The 24,107-nt window shown below is 49.2% G+C and overlaps 1 protein-coding gene across 1 annotated transcript in view; it reads left to right on the top strand.

Moving 5' to 3' along the window:
- The first annotated feature begins 14,772 nt into the window (after positions 1-14,772).
- Positions 14,773-24,107, top strand: part of PROM2 (prominin 2) — a 16,415-nt gene continuing 7,080 nt past the window's right edge. Inside the window, exons 1-14 of the mRNA XM_007959520.1 lie at positions 14,773-15,016; positions 15,708-15,757; positions 16,185-16,387; positions 16,488-16,608; positions 16,870-16,933; positions 17,236-17,325; positions 17,655-17,854; positions 18,229-18,303; positions 19,191-19,254; positions 19,521-19,680; positions 20,028-20,180; positions 21,078-21,201; positions 21,792-21,883; positions 22,018-22,102. Of these exons, the coding sequence (XP_007957711.1) occupies positions 14,773-15,016; positions 15,708-15,757; positions 16,185-16,387; positions 16,488-16,608; positions 16,870-16,933; positions 17,236-17,325; positions 17,655-17,854; positions 18,229-18,303; positions 19,191-19,254; positions 19,521-19,680; positions 20,028-20,180; positions 21,078-21,201; positions 21,792-21,883; positions 22,018-22,102 (1,725 nt within the window). The remainder of the gene's footprint in view (positions 15,017-15,707; positions 15,758-16,184; positions 16,388-16,487; positions 16,609-16,869; positions 16,934-17,235; positions 17,326-17,654; positions 17,855-18,228; positions 18,304-19,190; positions 19,255-19,520; positions 19,681-20,027; positions 20,181-21,077; positions 21,202-21,791; positions 21,884-22,017; positions 22,103-24,107) is intronic.

The following is a 24,107-nucleotide window of genomic DNA, read 5'->3' on the forward strand; positions in this document are numbered from 1 at the left end:
CATGTTGTCAGAAGGGACCATTCCCTGGAGAAGGATGTCATGCTTGGTAGGGTGGAGGGTTGATGAAAGAGGGAGAGGCCTTCAAGGAGATGGATTGACATGGTGGCTGCGATGATGGGCTCAAGTATAGCAGGGATTGTGGGGCTGGCGCGGGATCGGGCAGTGTTTCATTCTGCTTTGCATGGGGTTGCTATGAGTCGGAAATGACTCAACGGCACTTAACAACAACAACAACAACATGTTTCAATTAGCAATAATTATGCATCAGATAAACACATAGCATGACATTTGTCACAATGAGATAATAATTTTTAAATTGATCTTCTCTAATGCAGTAAGGGGAGGGAGAGATCCTTTTCCAGGACATCCATCAGACAGGAAAGATCTTCCCTTTTAAAAGAACTCTGAAAAACAATGGTCCAGTCCTTCCTGCATATCTCATCCTGACTCTGGGGATTGCCACTATGGACAGACTTCTGTGGAGCCTACTCTGGGGGTGCAGGAGTGCCTGTGACCTCTTAGGTGTCAGAGTTGTTCTGATTTCCCCTTCTATAGTCTGGAGGCAATCTACTTCCGTAGTGATACTGCCTTGGAAACCCAAGGAGGAGTCGCTATGAGTCTGGCCCGACTCAACGGCGCATAACAACAACAACAATAGTCTGGAGGAGCCTGACACTTTAAGGCCCTGTCCTACACCTGGGAAGCACACCAGCTGCACAGAGAAGGGAAGTGATGCTGGGAGTTGGTCACTGAGAGTGCTATGCCTGCCTCTGTCCTTTGCTAGTTATGAACCAAGCTTGGGTGGACAGGTCCAGAGAATGTAGGTGAAGAGTGGGTGGAGGAGAGCGGGTCAGGTCTCTTGGCTGCTTTCACTGTAGAAACCCAGAAGCCAATGTGGTCTTTCCCTGACCTTCTTTCTCCTCCTTCAGATTCTCACCTTAGAAGTGGCTCTTGTCCTTGACACCAGTGGCCTCCACAGTTTGGTGCTCTTGGCCTTGCCTGGAGGCCAGCCCTTGATTTATCCCATCTGGCCATGGCTGCCTCCAGAGGGCACTAAAGCTCCAGAGGAAGGCTGAACAGCTGGACAGTGCCTCTCTCTGACCTCTCAGGCCATGAAGCATTACAAAGGCATCTTTGGTATCTCACCTCACTATTGCCTCTCACTTAGCTAATCCATCATGGGCTTTTTGTTTCCACAAACAGTTATGAATCTAGGAATCTCCTGGCTCCATTTCATGCTGTGAGTTTGACCCACCATTCCAGTCAATCAAGATTCTCTTGAATTCTCATTTTATCATCAGGATTACACAACTTTTCTCTTAGATTGGTGTAGTCTGCTGTTTTGATAAGACTGGATTCTAGGTTTTGGTTCTTATTCAGAGCAGATGACATATTACCAGAAAGTTTCCTTTAGACTTTAGGTATGGTTTTTCAACCCAGCTGTGGCATCAGCATCTCGATCTGCTGGTTATGGTTGGGGCAGGCTCATTGTAGCTCCTAATCCCCTCCTGCAGGCCTCTGTTGACGAGGAGCCTTTGCTCCTGTATCCTGTGTTCTCCCAGCACTGTCTCAAGGGGACTTGTGAAGGCCTGTTGTGTGGACAGATGGTGGCACCTCCAAAGAGGGAACACCCACAACCTTCCCTTTCACTTATTGTTATGAATCAGAGAAGATGTTAGAATAAGGCCAGTGGCTCGTCTCCAACATATGTTCATTTCCTTTCTAAGTCAGACTGTAGAGAGGGTGCATTACTTTCCTAGAGATGTCATAACAAAGTACCATAAAGTAGGTTGCTTTAAACAACAGAAATTTATTGTCTTGTAGTTCTAGAAGCTAGAAGTCCAAGTTCAGCAGGTCAGCAGAACCACGCTCTCTCTGAAGCTCTAGAGGACGGTCCTTTCTCGTCTCTGTCGGCTTCTGGTTGCCTCAGGCTTTTCTTGGACTGTAGATGCATCTTCGCATAGCGTTCCTCCCTCTGTGTCTCTTTTATAAAGACACCGTTCCTACTGAGTTAGGACTCACCCTACTCTAGTAGGACTTCATGCTAACTTAAACTGATAACATCTTCAAAGACCATATCTCCAAACAAACTGATGTTCACAGATACCAGACAGGTGTTAGGACTTCAAAATATCTTTTGGAAGAATACAATTAAATCCATAACAGGAGGTATAGCCTGTTCTTGTGATGCTACTGGGCAACACAAAGCCCTAATTGCCTGAGGTCCTTCAAGACAAAGCCAAGTCAGAGCTTCTCTCCAAGGAGCCATGGCTACAAGCATGGTGGTGGAGGAAGTATTGATGTGTCAGTGTCAGATGTAGCCTGGCTCTGATCTTGAGAGAAGCCCTTACCCCTGACCTTGGAGAGAAGGCAGCCAAGGAGGTTCTGGGTAATGCGGAAGAGGGTATAGTTCTCCTTGACCCTGCTGAGTGGCCTGGGGAGACCTGGCTCAAACTAGAAGATGGTGCCCTCCCAATTGACACTCTCAAGGAGATGGGGACCTTCTGGCCCTAAGGAGACTTACCTGGCCACAGAGTGCACACAGAGAGCAAAGCATATACCAGTGGGCATGGGCTTCTAGGATAGAAATCTTTAGCTGACCTGAAGGCTCTCTTACAACAATTCTTTTCAGAGGATCAGTTTGATACTAGACTGTTTCTTCTAGAAACTCATCTTGCTGCAGTAAACCAGAGTTCAACCTTCTCTGCCTGGGCCCTTCTCCTCTTGCCTCTGAGCAGTTCTAAAAAAGCCCAAGGCCCCAACACATCCGCTGCCTTCCAGCTCATGCCCAGACATTCTTGTTGAAACCCTCACCTGGCCTGCAGGAGTTATCACTAATTAATCTTGAGCAGAGAGCTGAAAGCCACACATAACTTCTGGTGGTCTCTCTTTAGGTTGCAACCTCTTCTTGCTCTTGGCAAGGCTCCTGAAGCTGCTTCCAGGAACATGTGCTTGCCGAGAGATTTCTCTCTTCCCCGTCCCATACCACCAGCTCCTCACCAGTTTCACTTTCCACTGTGGGGCAGAACTTCAGTTTTGGGAATCTCCCCTCTATTTTTGAATCATATTCACATACAGACTCTGGGGCCATAAAAAAATGTCTTTTCTTTCAATGTTTTGAACTCTATTTCTCTAAAGTCTAGAGAAATATTTAGGGGCACATTCTGCCAGTCTGGGACAGGTGCCGAGGAGGGTGCAGTGGTGAATAAATCACAACCCTGTTTATGACAAGCTCATAGAATCCTGGGGAGACAGACTGGTGAACAGGTATTGCACGAATTTCCATGGACTGCCATAGAAAAGTACTATAAACTGGGTGGCTTGAACAACAGGAATTTATTCTCTCATAGTTCTGGAGGCCAGAAGTCCAAACCCAAAGAGTCAGCAGGGCCACACTTTCTCTAACGGGAGTACAGTTTCTTGCCTCTTCTTAGCTTCTAGTGGTTGCCAGCAATTGTTGGTCATCTCTGGCTTGTAGATGCATCATTCTAATCTCTTCTATCATCATATAGTTCTCCCCATGTGTCTGTGTGTCTCTGAGTCTAAATTTCCCTCGTTGTAAAGACTTCACCATGTTATTGTTGTTATGTGCTGTTGAGTTGTCTAACTCACAGTGACTTTATGTACAACAGAACGAAACACTGCCCAGTCCTGTGTCAGCCTCACACTCTCTACTATACCTGAGCCCATCACTGCAGCCACTGTGTCAATCCAACTTGTTGAGGGCCTTCCCCTTTTTCATTGACCCTCCACTTTACCAAGCATGACATCCCTCTCCAAAGAATGGTCCCATCTGACAACATGACCAAAGTAGGTGAGACAAAGCCTGGCTGTTCTCACCATATCGAATTTAAAAATCAATTGTCATCAAATCAATTCTGATTCATGGTGACCCATCTGTGTCAAATAGAACTGTATGTACCCTGCAGGATTTTCTTTTCTTCTGAAAAATTTGTTGTTGAAAACATACACAGCAAAATACACACCAATTCAACAATTTCTATATGCAAAATTCAGTGACATTACCTTCTTTCAGTTGTGCAAACATTCTTCCCCTCCTCTACCAAATTATTCCTCTCCCATTAACATAAACTCATCCTCCTCTAAGCTTAGAGTTGATGTTATCAATTTGACCCCATGTACGTTTCTTTAAAAGAACTTGAAACCTGTTATGGATTGAATTATGCACTCCCAAAATATGTGTTGTAAATCCTAACCTCTAAACCTGTGATTATAATCCCATTTGGGAATACATTGTCTTTGTTATATTAATGAGGCAGGATCAGTGTAGGGTATGTCTTGAATCAATCTCTTTTGAGATATAAAAGAGAATAGGACAGCCTAGCAAACAGAGAGGCAGGTCTGGTAGCGTAGTGCTTAACCAGAAGGCTGACAGTTCAAATCCACCACCCACCCCTCGGAAAGAAGATGGGGCAATCTACTTCCATAGTGATACTGCCTCGGAAACCCAAGGAGGGGTTGCTATGAGTCGGGTCCTACTCGACGGCACACAACAACAACAACAAGCAAACAGAGATCGGAGAAGAGAGATGCCAAGTCCCATAAAGATTGCCTAGGAGCAGAAGCTCAGAAGAGACAAGGTTGTTTCTCCAGAGCTGACAGAGACAAAGCCTTCCCCTAGAGCCAGCACATTGAATTCAGACTTCTAGCCTTCTACCCTGTGAGAAAATAAATTTTCTGATATTTCTGTTATAGAGCCAAGCAAGAGAAAGTCTTCCCCTAGAGCTGGCACCCTGATTTTGGACTTCTGGCCTCCTAAAAGGTAAGAAAGTAAATGTCATCTCAGGGCAATAATTTTGGGGTTTGGTCTCCACAGGATTTTCAATAGCTGATTTTTCAGAAGTGGATTGCCAGGACTTTCTTCCAAAGTGTCTCAGGGTAGACTCAAACTCCAACTTTTCAATTGGGATTCAAGCATATTAACCATTTACACCACCCAGGGCCTCCTGTTGGATTTAGGGCCCACTCTAAATTGGACTTCTATTGGATTCAAGGCAGTTTTTCATTCTGTTGTGCATAGGGTCGCTATGAGTCAGAGCCAACTCTATAGCACCTAACAAAAACGACAACAACAACTAATCCAGTATGACCTCATTTTACCTTATATCTTAATTACATATGCAAAGACCCTATTTTCAAATAAGATCTTATTAACAGGTACCAGGCATTAGGATTTGAATTCACCTTTTTAGGCATTATGGAAACAGACTTCAAGGGCTCTAACTCTTCCTAGGGAAGAAGTAGGGGAGCCTCCAAGAGAAGGCGCCCACTGAGCCAAGGCTTAACGAATGAACAGAAATTGGGAGAAAGAAGAGGACAGGGATAGGAAAAGAGGGGTCATTGTGAGCAGGGAAAGGATGCAGGGGAGCATAATAATGGGAGCTGGCATGATCAAGAATAACTAGGAGCACTGAGAAGGACTCCAATGGGGAACGTCTGGAAGACAAATTAAGAAGTTCAGACTTTGATACTGAGGATGGTGCAAGAACCATTGAAGGGCTTGAAGCCAGAGAGTCACCTGACTAGATCTGCATTCATGATGCTCCATTCTGGAGAAATACTTGGGAAGTGGCACTAGAAGGATGCAATTGAGTGACTGGATACAAGGATGAGCAACAAGAAGTTAGGGATGATTTCATGGTGGTGGAAATTCTCCAGACTATTCCCACAAAGGTACACCTCCATCCATTCTCTTATTGAATTTCACCTAAATGCTTTCCAGAATTATGCACTTAGGGCAGCCTTCATGGTTGATCTCTTTTTGGAATAAGAGTTCTGCTTCTATGACTATAATTAGCATTATCTTTTAGATATCACTTCCTCCTCAAATAACTGTCCCCACAACACATGTACCATCCCCTTGCAAGGTCAGGCCCAGCAGGCACATATGGCCATTGTGACAGGTGGGACCATGGTGACCTGGTGAATGGCTGTCTCAAGTCAGCACAATCAGTCTCTCCCTGATAGAATTTAGAATTGGGCCTGCAGTATTGATAGGACTCTGTCTGCAGCAGACCTAGGGGAACAAGTAAACTGGGATTGGTAGGATGGCCGTCTCTGCAATGTGTGGATGTGTGGTGTAGTAAATCACAAGGTATGGCTTTTCTAGCCATAAGTGTGTGTAAACTCCATGGTGGAATTTGCTGTGAGCAACTGAGGAGCTCCTGATTGTAAAAGTTATCCACCTGGGGTATCTCTGTTGAGAGTGGCACAAAGCAATGTTCTGAGAGGCTCTCTCTCTTTCAGGTGTTTAGAATTCTGACATTATGATTGGCTAGTTTGACCACTCTGCCAGGCTCAGCAGGAGGCCTCCTAGAGGCAGAACTCTCTCTGACTGCTGGCTGAGAAGGATGTGCTGCTGAGAAGAAACAGGCTCCTGAAAGAAACGTGCTCCTGAGAGACACATGCTGCTGGGAAAGAGACGCAAGAGACATGCATTGCTGAGAGAGGGACCAAGGGACACACACTGCTGGGAGAGAGACTGTGAGAGACTGTTGGGTGAGAGACAGTGGGCTGAGAGAGACTGAGCATTTTTCCTGAACTTGAATTGTAACCTGGTGCTTCCCTAATAAACCCCATAATCTGTGAGTTCTGTGTGGCCACTGCAGTGAATTATCAAACCCAGCAGAAAGGTGGTGAGTGCTGCGGGAGGAATGGTTGGTGTCAGGGTTGGTGAAAGGGCTGGAGGGAGGCAGCATGTCTGGCCTCACAGCAATAGGCCTTGGGCTATTGATAGTGATTCTGTCTTCCTCTTGTGCGGTTAGAGGAGGTCAGAAGATGTGGCCTCCTTGCCCCTTTAGCAGGATGCCAGTCTGCACAGGAGGCAGAGTGCAGTGGCAAGAGGCCTTGGGCCTAAGAGAGAAGTATTCTGGGTGCTGGTGGATTTGCTGTTCTGGGCTCTGAGGCCTAGGTTCACCTCCCATCCTTACTCTCCCTAAATGCCTCTTGTATCTCTATAATAAATTCCCATTTTTTAAACCTTCAGCTGGCCTGACTGGGTTTTTGATTATTCTTGTCATCAAAAGAGTGTTGACTAAGACGTGGATGCTTTCTGGCCTCAGTGATCTAATAAATGGGTCTTTGTTCCCCTGGGTTGGTTTATGGCCCATTCCCAGTACATGGCATAGTCTGAAAAAAAGAATTAGCCCTGTTGCCTGCTGTTTCTTTGAGGACTGAAGGCATCCCCTCCTCGCTTTTCCCAGTGTGTCCATGTGAGGCACCCAGAAGGTACTCCTGGCTTTCTGAAGGGCAGAGCCCCTCCACTTGTTCAGGTCTCTTTCTTTGCCTCCCACTCCACTCCTTTGGGCTGCTGGAATTTGGGGAACAGCAAACTTCTGGGGGATATGAATCAGGGGTGAGAGAGTTGCCTTAAGATCTGCCCCAGGATAACCAGGACAGCTTATCCCAAGTCAACCAAAGAATTCCCCATGGAGGGCAAAGGTTCCAGGGTCTGAACTGGAGGAAGGGAAGCACAAATGTACCCAGAAAGATGTGAATAAAAGGAGGGAGCTGGATAGGCCCTTACTTCCTGAGTAGATAATATCAATCCCACTTTTTCTGATACTGTCTATGAGGATAATAAACATAAATCAAAATCCTCACTTTCTACTGCTCTCCCATTTTTGTTCAATTCTGGCACCAGTTGCCCATGTAGCACTTCTTCTTCTGACTCGAACCACTGGGAGCTAGGTCAGACCTCACCAGTTAAAAGGCACAGTCTTCCAGATGGCCAAGTAGATCCAAGACTTAAGATGCCAACCCCTGCACTCCTTCACTTCTGATTTGCTGGCTACAGATTTGGGTTTTCCCGTTCTTCTTTTAGGATGCTAGCTGCAAGTTTGGGGGACCCCCTAGGCTCCCTCACTCTGACCTGCTGGATACAAATTTTGGGGTGCCATGTACCCCCTTAGGATACCAGCCATAATCTCAGAAGCTCCCAGGCCCCCTCACTTGTGACCTATTGGCTTCCATTATTCCTTTGGGTTCAATAATTTGATGGAACGACTCACAAAAATCACAGAAAGTGCTATACTTAGGATTAAAGTTTTATGATAACAAAAAAGGATATAAACAAAGAGACACAGAGTGAGATCTGGAGCCTCCATGTCCAAAATGGCCATGTTATACTTTCACATGCATTGATGTCTGTCACCAGCAAGGAAGCCCATGGAGTTTCCATGTCCAGAGCCTTTATCTAGGCCTCAGTGCATAGACATGACTGAATCATGTTCCCCTCACCAGCGACAGCTGTTATAGGCCACATGGTGGTCTTTCTGGTCAGGCTAGTCTGCACTCTTTAGCTCAAACCTTACGTGTGGTCAGAAGGCCTTAGATAACAAAAGTACTTCAATTACTCAGGAAATTTCAATGGTATATTAAGAAAGGAAAAGGTCATTAAAAAGACATGAAAGATAAAAAAGAAAAGATCAAAATGAATGTCAGACAAGAAAACAACCAACCAACCCACAGCCATTGAGTGGACTCTGACTCATAGCAACCCTCTAGGACAGAGTAGATCTGTCCTCATAGGGTTTCCAAGGCTATAAATCTTTATGAAAGCAGAATGCCTCATCTTTGCCTGTGGAGCAGCTGGTGAGTTCAAACTGCTGACCCTCTGGGAGACTCTGAAACTTGCTGTTGAATGGAAAGTAGCTAAAGTAAATGGAAGAAATGATGAAGTTAAAGAGCTGAACATAAGATTTCAAAAGGTAGCTTGAGAAAGAAAAATAAGATATTATAATAAAAAATATGCAAACACCTGGAGTTAGAAATACAAAAGGAAGCATTTGTCATTTCTCAAGCTGAAAGAACTGAAGGAAAAATGTAAGTCTTGAGTTGTAATATTGAAGGATACTATAGGCAAGATATTGAATGATGCAAAGCATCAAAAGGAGATAGAAGGAATGCACACAGTCACTGTACCAAAAAGAATTGGTCGATGTTCAACCATTTCAGAACATGATCAAGAACCAATTGTATTGAAGGAAGAAGTCCAAGCTACACTGAAGGCATTGAAAAACAAAGCTCCAGGACTATGGGACACCACTTGAGATATTTCAACAAAGAGATGCAACACTGGAAGTGCTCAGTCATCTGTGCTAAGAAATTTGGAAGATAGCTAACTGGCCCACTGCCTGGAAGAGATCCATATTTGTGCTCATTTCAAAGAAAGGTGATCCAACAGAATGTGGAAAGTATCAAACAATATCATTAATATCACATGTAAGTAAAATTTTTCTGAAGAATTAAGAAATGGTTCCAGCAGTCCCTTGTAAAGAAACCACCAGATTCAAGCTCGATTCAGAAGATGATGTGGAACAGAGGATAGCATTGCTGATATCAGGTGGATCTTGACTGAAAGCCGAGAATACCACAAATATGTTTGCCTGTGTTTTATTGACTATGAAAAGACATTCAACCGTGTAGATCATAACAAATTATGGATAACATTGCGAAGGATGGAAATTCCAGAACACTTAATTATGCTCATGCAGAATATGTACACAGATCAAGAAGCAGTCATTCAAACAGAACAAGGATATTGCATGGTTAAAATAGGAAAGTTGGCATCAGAGTTGTATCCTTTCACCGTATTTATTCAATCTGTATGCTGAATAAATAATCCATAAAGATGGATTATATGAAGTAGTACTTGACATCAGGATTGGAGGAAGATTCATTAACAGTCTGTGATATGCTGATGACCCAACCTTGCTTGCTGAAACTGAAGAGAACTTGAAGCACTTACTGGTGAAGATCAAAGGCTGTAGCCTTCAGAATGGATTAAACCTCAACATAAACCAAAATCCCAAACCAAAACCATTGTCATAAAGTTGATTCCGACTCATAGTGATCCTATAGGACAGAGTAGAATTGCCCCCACAGAGTTTCCAACATGATAAATACTTATGGAAGCAGACTGCTTCACCTTTCTCTCATGGAGTGGCTGGTGGATTCAAACCACTGACCTCTTGGTTAGCAGCCATATGCTTTAACCACTATACCACAGAGCTCCTTCCTCATCATAAAACAAAAATCCTCACAACTGGACCAATAAGCAACATCATAATAAATGGAAAAAGATTGAAGTTGTCAAAGATTTCATTTTACTTGGATCCACAATCAACATTCATGGAAGCAGCAGTCAAGAAATCAAACGACTATTGCATTGGGCAAATCTGCTGCAAAATACTTATTTAAAGTGTTAAAAAGCAAAGGTGTCACTTTGAGGACTAAGGTGTGCTTGATTCAAGCCATGGTATTTTCAATCACCTCATATGCATGCAAAAGCTGGGCAGTGAATAAGGAAGACCAGAGAATTGCTGCTTTTGAATTACGATGTTGGTGAAGAATGTTGGCAATACTATGGACTTCCAAGAGAATGAACAAGTCTGTCTTGGAAGAAGATAGCTGGAATGCTCCTTAGAAGGGAGGATGGCAAGACTTTGTCTCATATACTTTGGCCATGTCATCAGAAGGGACCAGTCACTGGAGAAGGACATCGTACTTGGTAAAGTAGAGGGTCAGTGAAATAGAGGAAGACCTTCAATGAAATGGCTGCAACAATGGGCTCAAACATAGCAAAGATTGTGAGGATGGCTCAGGATAAGGCAGTGTTTTGTTCTCTTGTGCAAAGGAGCCAACTTGATGGCACCTAACAACAACAACAACAAGTTATCTCTCAGGAAATAAAATTACTTTGGGTAAAGTTAAATTCTTTACTCCATACTCTGCCTCTTCCAGAAGCCCTCCAGCCCTGCTACCTGGTAGCCTCATGCCTTTCAGGGCTGCCCCAAGAGCCTATCCACAGCCAGGTTGATCTGCCCCCTCCAAGGAGTTCCATTCAGCAGCAGTTTCATCTCCTCCTTTCCCCAGTGCCTAGGGCCAGGGCTGCTCTCCCAGGATGGGGCTGGAGTAGGAGGAGGCTGGAGCTGACTGGCCAGTCGGAAAATGGGTTGTTTCATCAGGTAAACTGCCTTGGAAGAAGACCTGTGGTCTTGACTCCTTGCTTGGCTACTGACTCAGGAAATCCCTCTTCTGTGCCTCAGTTTCTCTTCCTGCCAAATAGATGAATTATCCTCATCCACTCTCCTGCCCACAGACTGAGGAAGAGGCTTGGTATATTGTTTTTCTTGAGGAAATCTTACTGTTATAAATTGAAATTGTGTCCCCAAAAACATGTGCTGTAAATCCTAAGCCCTATACCTGTGGCTGAAGGAGTTCCAGTGGCGCAGTGCCCACGGCACTGCTAACCAGAAGGTTGATGGTTCAAACCCACCAGCTGCTCCATGGAAGGAAGATTGGGCAATCTACTTCCGTACAGCTTTATGGCCTCAGAAACCCAGTGGGGGTCATTATGAGTCAGAATGGCAATGAGTTTGGTTTGTTTGGTTATTGCTGTGGCTAAAGAACCCTGATGGGGTAGTGATTATGTGGTCGGCTGCTAACTGAAATGTTGGTGGTTGAAACCTACCAGCTGCTCCCCAGGAGAAAGATGAGGCAGTCTGCTTCCATAAAGATTGCAGCCTTGCAAACCCTATGGGGCAGTTCTACTCTGTCCTATAAGGTTGTTATGAGTCGGAATGGACACAGATGGCAATGCGCCTGGTCAGTGTACCCGTGGTTATAGTCCCATTTGGGGATGGGTTTTTTAAATTATGTTAATGAGGCAGTATTTGTGTTGAGTGTGCCTTAAATTAATCTGTTTTGAGATATAAAAACAGATTAAGCAAGCAAGTACAAACTGAAGGGGAAGATACACACCACCGAATGATCTCCAAGGAACCTAGAAACAGAAGTTGAAAAGAGACAAGGACCTTCCCCTGGAGTGGACAGAGAGAGTCTTTCTCTAGAGCCAGTGTCCTAAATTTAGCCTTCTAAACTGCGAGAAAATTAATTTCTGTTAGTTAAAGTCACTCCCTTGCGGTATTTCTGTTATAGCAGCACTAGATAATGAAGACATGTACCTTCAAAATACAGTATCTTTATTATAGACATTTATGGAAAACAATAGCAGTAGCAATTGATTGACTTAATTACAATAGGTAAGAAGACAGAAAAAAGTGGGAGACAGGGCCTAAGGGCCTGCATTGCTTATTTCCCAAGGCCCCAAGTGTTTCTAGACCCACTCTGGAAACTATGGAGGTAAATATCTCCACCACCAGTGCACCAAGTCAAAAAACAAGCCCGAATGGCAGTTACTAATTGCAGCATGGAATCCCTGAGTGGTGTAAATGAGCTTGATTGCTGACTAAATGGTTGGAGGTTGGAGTTCACCCAGATGCATCTTGGAAGAAAGGCCTGATGATCTTCTTTTGAAAAATAAGCCATTGAAAACACTATGAAGCACAGTTCTGCTCTGATACACACGGCATCAATTTGAGTCAGAGTTGAGTAGATGGTATCTGGTTAATTGCACCACAAGTGAAGATAGCAAGCTGAGAAAGGACTATGTCTCTCCTGCTAGTGAGTAAGGATGTCCCTGGGTGGCGTAAACAGTTTGTGATAGACTAAACTGAAGGTTAGCAGTTGGAATCCAGGAAGCAGTGCCGTGATCTGCTTCTGTAAAGATAAAGCCAAGAAAACCATATGGAGCAATTCTACTCTGTAACACACAGGTCGCCATGAGTCAGAATCGACTCCATGCCAATGAGTTTGGCTTGGTTGGTGAATAAGCATGGGACTAAAGGTAGAAAGTTGTCACCCAGAGAGTAATTCCAACAGCTGGATCTGGAGGAGAGGGGGAGAGGAGGAGCTGGTAAGCCCTGGGGAGACCAGCCCTTCCTGACAGCAGCCTCCAGAGGGGCCAAGGTGTCTCTAGTGCAGATGCCAGGCTGGGAGATGAGTCAGTTGGGACTGTGTGGGGTGTGGCGAGTATAGCCAGCATTTAGCTTTTTGGGGCAATCACAGCAGAGTGGATAAGGGCCTCCTTCCACATACTGGGCTGGGCCTCCATGGGCAGGGCTGGTGCTGGACAGCCCTCACTCCCCAGCGTCTGGAGCGTGCTTCCCCGGACCTTGAGTTCCAGGGCATCCCCAGCCCATCCCTTGCCACAGCCTGATCCTCATCTCTGAGTCACTCTCTGATGAGGTCCCGTTTCCTGTCTGAACCCCACTATTAAGTGGAAGATTCCTTTGTGACTGTGTGCTCTTGTCCCCACCCCCACCACCCAGGAAAACTGCAGAGGCAGTAATGGGAAAGGTCAGGACCCCACTGCAGGCCCAGACCGGACAGAAAACTTAAGTCCCTTCTGTACCCCTGACCCCACCACGAACTGTCAAACTTCCATGTGCCCCTCACCACCCCTCAAACAACTACTTAACTATTGCCCTAAACTTGGGAGCTCAGGGATGGTTGACTCAGCTCCTCCCTCCTTCAGGGCTTCTAATTTTTTTTTTTTTTTTTGAGGAAGAGCTGCCATGGAAACTCACAAGCTTCTATTATTTCTTTAAATGCAAGTAGCACATGCTTGCTTTACAGACGTTAAGAAATACAGATGATCTAAAGAGAACTAGGAGTTCTGGTGGCATAGTGCCTAAGGCATTTGACTGCTAACCAGAAGGCTGGCAGTTCAAACCCACCAGCCACTCCTCGGAAGGAAGGTTGGGCAATTTACTTCCGTAGTGATACTGCCTCAGAAACCCAAGGAGGGGTGGCTATGAGTTGGATCTGACTCAACAGCAGTGAGTTTGATGTTTTTGTTTGTTTTGTTTTTTAAGAGAAAACTAAACATCCCACCCAGAAATGGACATTTTAGATCAAAAGAGCCATTTTCACATCACTGTTGGGTCTGACTCAACATCACATAACAACAACAACAATGGAATGATGGGCTTTGTGACATGCTCATTTCACCAACTCTCAGTGTTGGTCACTGGGACTCATGGTACCATGAATAATGCTTCCAGAAACAACCTCCACCCATTCAGCAATATTTCTAGATGACCTGCTCATCTGCAGGTGCCTTTCCAGGAACTGGGCATACAGCAGTTTACAAAACCAACAGAGACCTGTGTAGACACGTCTCTGGGCATATCCTTGCTTCTTTCTTTCATTTGATGACTAGAAGTGGAATTGCTGGGCCAAAGGGCACACTTTTGCTGGATTCACCCTCCCAAAGAATTGTGCCTCAGTAGGCCATGTGAGAGAGGGTCCAATACTGCCCTTCTAAAAGCCACCTTGGATGACGCCTGGCATCCTCTCTGCTCCAAATTGGCCAGGCAGACCTCAGAGGAAACTGGGAGGGCTAGCCTGATTCCTGGGCCTGTGTGTCTGGTGTTAGTCCCCTTGGCTAAGGGCTTCAGGAGGTGGCTGTGTTTTCCAGCCCAGGTCGGACTGCTGGCTCTTGGCATGGAATATCATTTTCTAAATTGGGGCCACTTTAGATAATTCAGAGACACTGTGGTTCCTCTCCCACCCTGCTGATTGGCAGCCCTCCGCAGGGAGATCCTGCAAAGAGGACCTGGGAGGATTGGGAAAGGCTGGGTAGGGCACTCACCTCACCCCAGGCCGCAAGGGCGGGTCTGGGCCAGGCCCAGCCCCGCTACTCTAGGCCACCGCCCCTGCCCTTCCTGCGCTCCGGGCGGGCACCCAGGTAGCTCCGGAGCCCAAACCTGTCTGGCCGGTTTTGATAGCCTGAGGGACCGACGGAGGAAGGCTGGCAAAGGATGCACGTCCTGCCTGGTGCTCCTCCTGCACACTCGGCCGCCTGACTTCGCTCCTGCCTGCCCCGCTGCCCACCTGGCCGACCCCATGACGCGCGCTTGGGGCCTCTCGGCGGCTTTGCTTGGCCTGGGTCTGGGGCTGGCCCTGAGCTTGCCGGGGTCCGGCGCCGCCGACTGCGGGACCCTGGGCCCGGCGGAGCGCTTGCCATTCGTCCCGACAGCCAGGTCCCGATGGCTGGCCCCTCGTGTCCGCGCTCAGGGCCCCTTGGACCCTCTCTACAGCACCGTGCGCCGCTTCCTCTCCGTGGTGCAGCTCAACCCCTTCCCCACCGGTGAGTGTGACTTTTCTCCCCTATGCCCCGACCCCGTGGGCTTTAGGAGGTATTGGGTTTCCAGACAGTCTCCCTTCTTTCCCTTCCACTGTGGGGTGCACCTACCCTGACAGCAGGCACTTGTTGGGCAGGGCAGCAGCAGCTCCCTACCCATATTTTCCTTCCTAGAAGTCCCTGTGTGCCAGGGACAGCACCTGGAGACCTTGCTGTGTGACCTTGGACAAGATCCTTTTCTTCTTGAGCCTCAGTTTCTTAGTCTGAGTGAAGGAGATTGCATTAGAAGTTCCCAAAGATGTGACTAAGACCTTCTCTGGGTCTAGTGGTGCTTAGGGTTGTGAGAAGGAGGGGCTACAGGATCCCTCACAGCCCTGTCCGCTGCCCACTTGAGAGGAAGGGCTGCTAGGTCAGGCCCCCTTTCTGCTTTCTCCAAGGCTGTGCCTTCCCTCCAAGGCTGCAGGGCCTATTCCCGTAGGGTCCAGGAAGGAGGTCTACCAGACCTCCCCTCAGCTGTTGCCTGCCATAGCAGCACTGTGGCCTGGGCAAGAGAGGAACGGGCCATAGGACACAGTGTTCTCTGAGGGAGCCATGAGCAGGAGGGGCCCACCTTGGCCTGGCAGTGGTGATAGGGGGTGTTAGACATAGGAGTAGGGCAGTTGCTGCCCCAAACCCCCAGCTTGGTTCTTTCCGGTAGAGTTGGTAAAGGCCCTGCTGAATGAGTCGGCCTCCTGGAAGGTGGATGAGGTAAGCCCTGGGGGAGATGCTGGGGGAGGGAATTTAGGGGTGAGCGTGAGGGGAGGAAGTAGAAAAGGCTTCCTTCAATCAGCTCAGCCCAGCCCACCCCACCTGGTTGGATGTCTGTCAGTGTGAGGGTCTCAGGCTGGCATCTTTCCCCATCTTCTGTGAGTGTTGCAGTTGGCAGGCCTGGGTTCAAACCAGAACTCTGCCATTCTCTGAAGTGGAGTTTGCAATTAGCCCTTAACTTCCCCAAACTTCAGTTTCCTCATTCTTACTTATAATGGTAATTAATAATAAGGACCTTGTCCACCACTTGTGAGGGTTTAGCCAGATGCATGCAAAAAGGTCTGCCACTTTCTCTCTGCAGTAGGAGGTAGTTGGGGCTGGGATATGGGGATCAGGGCAACCCTTCATGCCTTGCTGCCCGGCCTAGGTGGTCCGGTACGAGGCTGGCTATGTGGTGTGTGCCGTGATCACAGCCCTCTACTTCTTGGTGGTGCCCATCACCGGACTCTGTTTCTGTTGTTGCCGCTGCCGAAGGCGCTGTGGGGGCCGTGTGAAGACAGAGCACAAGGCTATGGCCTGTGAGCGAGGCACCCTCATGGCCTTCCTGCTGCTGACTACCCTCGTGCTGCTGTAAGGGAGTGCCTAGGGCAGATGGGAGGGTGGGCTGTGGGCCCAGTTGCTCACAAGCAACCAAGGAGCTCCTTTTGCCTCCCCTGTGCCCTCCATGCAGGATTGGTTTGGTCTATGCCTTTGTCACCAACCAGCGAGTGCATGAGGAGACACGCCCCAGTGTTGAGGCTGTGCCTGAGGCTCTGCTCAGTCTCCAGGGCCTGGTCTCTGATGTCCCTCAGGTAAGCTCTGATTAATCTCTTCACCTAACTCACCCCCCTCAGCACCAGGCCAGGCAGGACAGAGTAGAGTGGGTCCTCTGCTAGCCACTGTGCAAATTAGAAAGGGGATGCCTTCCTCCGTGCCCATGACTGCCATCTGGTGGAAAGTGTCTGTAATGGAGCAAACACAACTTTGGTGTCCTCCGGATGGATGCTTGGGGAAGGGGGAGGGCTCTCAGGTGACAAGGAAGGGCAGCCTCACGGCCCCTTGTGTTTGCTTAGGAGCTGCAAGCAGTGGCACGGCAGTTCTCCCTTCCTCAGGAGCGAGTCTTGCAGGAACTGGATGGTGAGGGTGATAGCTAGCTGGCCAGCTGGCCAGCCTTAGTGGCTCCTTGCTCAGGCCTGCTTTGGGGGGACCCTCTTATTCTCTCACCTCTCACTCCCTCTGGGAACATCCTCACAGAGGCAAGGATGGGCCCAACTGCGAGCAACCAGGGAACCAGAGATGGGCCTCTGCTGCAAAATGGCACCAGCACCCACCCTGTGGAGCTCAGCACTGGGGCCTGGGGAGGCTGGGGGGCATATGGGGAATACCCCCCTTAAGCTCCTAGAGGGCCAGCCCTGCAGACTGCCCCTTGTGTTCTCCAGGTATCGGTGTGAGCATCGGGAGCACTATACACACCCAGCTCAGGAGTACTGTGTACCCATTGCTGGCATCAGTGTTCAGCCTGGGCCAAGGTAAGCCTGGCCAGCACCTGGCGTGGGTGTGGCCTGAGCAGGCATCTCTCTGGGGGCAGGCCTCACCCTCAGCCAACCCTGGATTTCTTGTGCTGCCTTAATCAGCCCCACCCAGGACTTTCCATCTGCATTATCCTAAGTTCCCAAATCCTGTGGCATCCCTGCCCACATCCTGGCTTACTTGCTCTGGAGCATTTGCCTTTAAAACTAAAGAGGCTCAATGACTGCACATCCCTTTGGTTGGGGGTGAGTAGGGGGTTCTGTCTCTCCAAGGCTCTGAGGATGCTGAGAGCAATGGTATCTGCTCAGTCTGGATGTGGGTCTCTTAGCCTGGCAGGTCTCTGTGGACCACCTCCAAGTCCTGAACGCTACCTCAGTGGAGCTGCAGAAGGGGCAGGAAGAGCTGGAGCCTGTCATTGTGAAGCGCCGGGAACACCTCCTGACCCTGCTGCAGGAGCCCAGCTGCCAGGGCTGCTCTGGGGCCATGAGCCAGGCCCGTGCCCTGGAGCTGGGCTCTGACTTCAGACAGGTGCAGGCCTAGGACACAGGCCTCTGGGAGCTAAGGGGGGCCACTCTGCCTGCTGCCTAGGAACCCTGGACATCTGAGTGGTCCAGTGTTTCCTGAGGAAGACTCCCAGCTGCCTTTCCTCTGACTGCTCGATTCTCCCCTATCTCCACATACCCAGTGTTCATGATAGACATCCTTGGGCCAAGCCCTGTGCCACAAGCTCCACGTGTATTAACTTCTTGAGTTCTTGCTGTAATCCAGGGAGTAGGGGCTATGGTGGTGTCCATGTTACACATGAAGGCTCTGAGAGTTCAGACACATCCACTGTTCCCATCCTCCCCCAGGAGTCTCTTTCCGGCCTCTCTGTGGACTTTGTCATAACACCCCTATTTCAGGTGCCCCCTGTGGATGATGTGCTGCATCGGCTGAAGGATGTTCCAGAAGCCAACTTTTCCAGCATGGTCCAGGAGGTGAGGTTCCTTGCCCTCTGCCATTACCTCACTCTTCCCTCAACTGCCTAGGAACTTGCTTGCCAGTGAGGGGCCTCAGTTTCCCCCTTTTAGGGTAGGAAGCCAGTCGAACTCAAGATTTGCATCCAATCAGGGCCTTACCTACCACTTTGCTGGAGGCTCATGATGCCTACCCTCAAGGCACACAGTCTGGTGGGAAAGGCAAGAAGCAGGCATGAAACTTGGAAAGATCCAGAGTCCTTATGGGATTGAGGTCTGGGAAAGAAAGGGAGAGAAGAGGGCACTGAAGCCCAGCTTGGAGCACAGGAAGCTCTGCGTGGGTGGAGATGGACTATGGGGTGGAGGAGGGGGCCCAGTATGACTCAGCACCCATGACCCGAGGTCTGGAAAGTGCCTGGCATGGGGGAAATGGTGAGTCAGCCATGCTGGGTGACTGGAGCGGAAGGTTCAGGGAGAAAGGAAGTAAGAGATGAGGCTGAAAGGGGAAGCTAGACTTGGATCATAGAGAGCCTTGAATGTCACTAAGGAATGTAGTTGTTCCTCTTTGAGGAGCTGATGAAGGGTTCTGAGCAGTGTGGAATATGACCGGAGCTGGGCGTCAGGAATGTAGACCTAACAGTGGTGTGTGGGGTGGATGGGAGTTTACTAGGCAAGCAGTAGCCCGGGATAGAAAGGAAGGATCTGCAAGGAGTAATGTTTTGGGGAGTTGAGTGAGGCTGGGCTGAGAGAGTGGGGGTCAGTGACCAGGAAAATAAAAGGAAGTCTGTTCTTTGAGCTGGAAGCACTGAGGAAGGATTTCCTCCTTCTGGGCCTGGTGGCTTTGGGGTCTCCTGAGTGGGGGAACCAGGGCGGAGAGTGGGAGGCACAGCCCTGCTTGGTTCCTGCAGGAGAACAGCACTTTCAACACACTCCCCCTCCTGGCTGCCATGCAGACGACTGACATGGTCAAAGGTGAGACCCTGCTCTGTGTGCCTCCCTTCACCACCCTGCAAAGGGGCCGTGCTGAGGGAAGAGTGGGGCAGCGGCCTCTCTCTTGGGACTGTCTCAGAGTACTGGCTGAGGAGTCTTGTCAAAACAAGGTTTCTGGGTGGAGGAGGTGAAAATTGTCCTTCTTGGCTGGGCCCCACCAGAGCGGACCCTCCCTGTGGATCTCAGATGTTCTTCCTGCCCACCCTTCTTCCCTTCCGCATCCCATAAATACTCACTGCTTTGGGCAGAGCTGAAGAAGGCAGTGGCTCAGGAGCCCAAGGGGGTAAGGACACTGGCCGAAGGGTTCCCGGGTTTGGAGGCTGCCTCCCGCTGGAGTCAGGCCCTGGAGGACATGGAACAGAGTAGCCGATCCTACCTGCAGGAAGTGCAGAGATATGAGAGATACAGGTGCCTGGGAACCCATGGGGTGGGTGATAAGACCATCTAAGCCTCTCAGCCTCTGTAGACCCAAATTCCAACCCCCAGTTATACTGCGGGTCTGTCTCCAGTTAAGCCAAGACCCTTTACCTTTAAGGATTGCATGCCCCTTCTTGGCTGTGTGCCCTTGAAACCTGAGTCTGGGGACCCTATTGGAGCAGTGAGGCTCAGGAACTGTCCACATGTACACTTCCATAGCCCCAGCCTTGGGGGTAGCAGCCTCCCCTAGTCCCCGCTTCCCCCTGTGTCTTTTACCAGCCCACCTCAGTGCCCAGCTACCTTCCTTCTTGCTGACATCCCCACCCTCTCTGTGGCAGGTGGATTGTGGGCTGTGTGCTGTGCTCCGTGGTCCTGCTTGTGGTAGTCTGCAACTTGCTGGGCCTCAGCCTGGGCATCTGGGGACTGTCTGCCAGGGAGGACCCCAGCCACTCGGAGGCCAAGGGCGAGATTGGAGCCCGCTTCCTCATGATGTAAGAAAGGGCTGCAGAGAGGGGAAGGATGTCTCCTTACTGTACTGGTCAGATTCCTCTCCCTCCCATGGACAGCTCCTGGTATGACCATAGAAACAGTGTCCTGGGACAGAGTCAAAAGACTGGATTCTAGTGCTGGCTCATATACCAACTTGCTGGGCGACCTTGGGCCAATTGCTGATCCATCTGAGCTTCAATGTTCCCCATCTGTATAAAAGGGTTGTACTAGAGCAGGAATGGTAAACAAGGACCACTTCCCTCTTCTACACCAGTGCCGACTACACTAATCTATGGGTACTCTATCTCACTAAGCCCAGACACAGCTTCAGAATCTTTCTTAACCTAGCATCCAGTAGCACCAGAGGTGGAATCTATTTGCCATTCCTGCACTAGATGGTCTCTAATTGCAGGCTGTTTGCTGCACGAAGGTGTTTGGCCAGAGTGATAAGTGGGTCCTGAAATCCAGGCCATGTTCCACTCTTCAAGCCTCCAATTCTGGCTGTGCCAGTCTCATGAAGAAGTGCTATAGGCCAGTGGCACCCTGTCTGAGGGTCTGCTTTCCAGGATGTCATGAGGCTAGGCTTGGTGGCCCCCATGAGGGCTGGGCTCAGAGGTAGGCAATCCTGGCTCTTCAAGTAAAACAGCTGCCCTGTCCTTTCGGCTGCCAGGGCCAGCCAGGCACAGGCGACAAGGTGGAGTTGACAGTCAAGAGTTCTGAGTTCTCCCTCCTGCCAGGAGGCTGGGTCTTCTGAGTTCCTTTTCCCAAAGGGTTCTGCCTTGAGGCCAACTCTGACCATACCCTGGGATGAAGGAGGGACAGAGGGTGTGGTCCAGGTTATGAGACCCTCTCCCCAGTCTCCTTTCTCCCCACTCAAACTTGTCCTTTCCTTTTCCCAGGGGCGTAGGCTTCAGCTTCCTCTTTGCAGCACCCCTCATCCTCCTTGTCTTTGCCACCTTCCTGGTGGGTGGCAACGTGCAGACACTGGTGTGCAGGAGCTGGGAGAGTGGGGAGCTCTACGAGGTGGGCCTGGCTTCACTCCAGGGCCCAGGGTGGAATATGATGTGGGGAAAGCAAGACTGTTGGGAGGAACTCAAGGGGGCTGGAGAGAAGAGGGAGCCAGACGGGCCAAGAGGCAGAGAGGGACAAAAGGAGTGAGGACAGAGGTGGCCAGGAAGAGCCCAAGAGAGAAAAGCCTCCAGTGCATTGGCATAGAAGGGCAAGAGAGCCTGTGAGTCCTGGGGCTGCTGCAGAGTGTGCTGAGGAGTGGACCCTGAAGGATTGCAGCCAGGCCTGATCCTTCTCCTCTCTCAACACTGGGCTGGGAACCCTGGCTCCCCATGTGTTTTCATAGGCCAACTGAGATGCTGGCTTGGGTTTTGTGCCAAAGGTCATGCTGGCCACCTCTCCTAGAAATTCGTGGGAAGAGTCCTCATAAGAACTTACAGCCCACTGGTCATTTGATATAGAGGCCAGGTTAGGGCTGGTGTCACAGAGGTATTCCCCACCCCTGGTCTCTGCTGTGCTAGGGTGGCATGGAGCTAGGCCCTAAGGGAGCTGGGTGGCCTTGCCTCTGCCTGCTCCAGCCCCATTTCTCCCTGCCTCACCACCAGTTTATAGATACCCCAGGGAACTTGCCCCCATCCATGAACCTGTCTCATCTTCTTGGCTTGAAGAAGAACATCAGCATCCTCATGGCCTATCAGTGAGTGGGAAGCCTGGTCTGAGGTGTAAGGAGGGGCTAGTGGGGACGAGCAAATGTGGGTGTACATGCAGTTAGGGTTATCCCCCACCTGCCATCCTCCTTGCTCAACTTTACTGCCCATTACTCTTCCCCAGGCAGTGCAAGGAAGGGGCCGCACTCTGGAGTGTCCTGCAGCTCAATGATTCCTATGACCTGGAGAAGCACCTGGATATTAGCCAGGTAGGAGAGACTTCGGGAAGGCTGTGGGGGACCCTCCTACAGATCCCCCTTCCTCTGGTCTTGCCTTTAGGGAGGCATGGCTCCTTGAATCTAAGAAGTCTTCATGTCTAATTGAGGTGCCTCAGGGGCAGAGGCCCTGGCCACAAGCTTAGGGCCTGGCCTGGGGCTAGAGCCCAATGAGGGTTCCATGGTGGGTGGGTGGGTGAGTAAGTACCTGGAGGCTGTGACCAGCTCTGAGCCCTAGGAGAAACTGAACACAGCTGAGGTTGTAGCAGGAAAGGATGGTGACAGTGATGGTGACTAGGGGTGTGTGTGTGTGTGTGACTGAGGGTAGGATGTCCAGTGGGGAGTGGGGTGGCTGGGCAGGGTGTGGCAGTGATAACAGTGGTAATGAAGTTGTGTAACATTAGCAGAGGGCTCACCACAGGGGCCTTGCTGAGATCACACAGCCAGTAGGTGGTGGAGGCAGGATTTTACCCCACTCAGCCTGACTCTAGAACCCAGACTTTGGTGTATGGAACTGGAGAATTGTTGATGCTGGCTACAGACAGTTCCCAAGAAGAGACATACTTTGAGAATGTGGTTGTCCGAGGGGTGTACAGGATTTGTAAGACATTCTCACCTTTCCTCTCCACTCCCAAGTGAGATGAGAGGGAGGTGGCTTGATTCCCAGGGTCCCCAGAACCTCTCCATTCCCGAGCATGTCCTGGGTAAATCCACATTTCCTTTGACACATAGAGCATGTTAACTCCTGATTCTGTATCATCCCAAGAAGTCTTCCACCTTCTCTTGGGTCCACAACCCATTCTCAGCCCATAGCGAAGCACAGCCTAATGGTTGCAGGTTTCAATCCCAACTCCATGCTCAAACTGTATAACTTCAGGCACTTTGCTTAATATTTTGCTCCTCATTTAGCATCTTTGACCAGATGTGAGGTCTGTGGAGCAGGCACTATCCTGGCCAGAGGCACTGCCTCATTGAAGGCTGGCCAGGGAGAGCAGCAGCAGGGGCCTTGGCAGAAGAGGCCAGGGAGTCATGGCTCACAGGCTGACAGAGGCATCAGCCTGAGTTCTGGGAGGGGAAGATCTAGATCACAAAAGAGTCTGCACAGATATGGCTTCAGGTTTAGATGAACAGGAAGTCCTCGGAGGGCATTTGGTGACATATCTAATGTGACCATAGGAATTCTTATTCTGAAAAGATATGTTGTTGTTGTTGTTGTTGTTGTTGTGTGCCGTCGAGTCGGCCCCGACTCATAGCGACCCCTCCTTGGGTTTCCGAGGCAGTATCACTACGGAAGTAGGATTGCCCAACCTTCCTTCCAAGGAGTGGCTGGTGGGTTTGAACCGCCAGCCTTCTGGTTAGCAGTCAAGTGCTTTAGCCACTATGCTACCAGAGCTCCTTGAAAAGATATAGTAATATATAAAAAAGATATAGTAATATAGTAATCCAGAGATAGGCCTAGGCCGGGGGTGTCCCTGGGTAGCATGGTTAAGCATGCAGCGGTACCTCAGAAGAAAAGCCTCACTATCGACTTCTGAAAAATCAGCCATTGAAACATTGTGGAGCACAGTCCCACTCTGACATGCAACGGGTTGCCATGAGTCAGAATTGACTCAAAGGCAACTGTATATGTGTGTGTGTATACAGATACATGTATGTATCTGTATATACATATATACACATGTGTATGAAACCAAACTCAACTGCCATCGAGTTGATTCTCACTCATAGTGACCCCCATTGTGTTTCTGAGGCTGAAATCTTTATTTTTTAAATTTTTTAATTGTGATTTGGGTGAAAATTTATACAGCAAATTCACTTTCCATATAGCAGTTCATGTACACTTTGTCTCATGACATTGATGATAATTTACCACAATGCAACAGCTCCCCTCCCACTTCTTCCCGATAGTTACCTCTTCCCTGTGCCCATCCCTCCATGCACTCCTGCCCCCTGAGCTGTCTCCCTGTGCATAAGCAGCCCTTCTTTCTCCCATGATTGT

This window comes from Orycteropus afer, unplaced genomic scaffold, assembly GCF_000298275.1.
Source record: "Orycteropus afer afer isolate SDZICR_OR568_19922 unplaced genomic scaffold, OryAfe1.0 scaffold00017, whole genome shotgun sequence".
Classification (NCBI taxonomy): Eukaryota; Metazoa; Chordata; class Mammalia; order Tubulidentata; family Orycteropodidae; genus Orycteropus; species Orycteropus afer.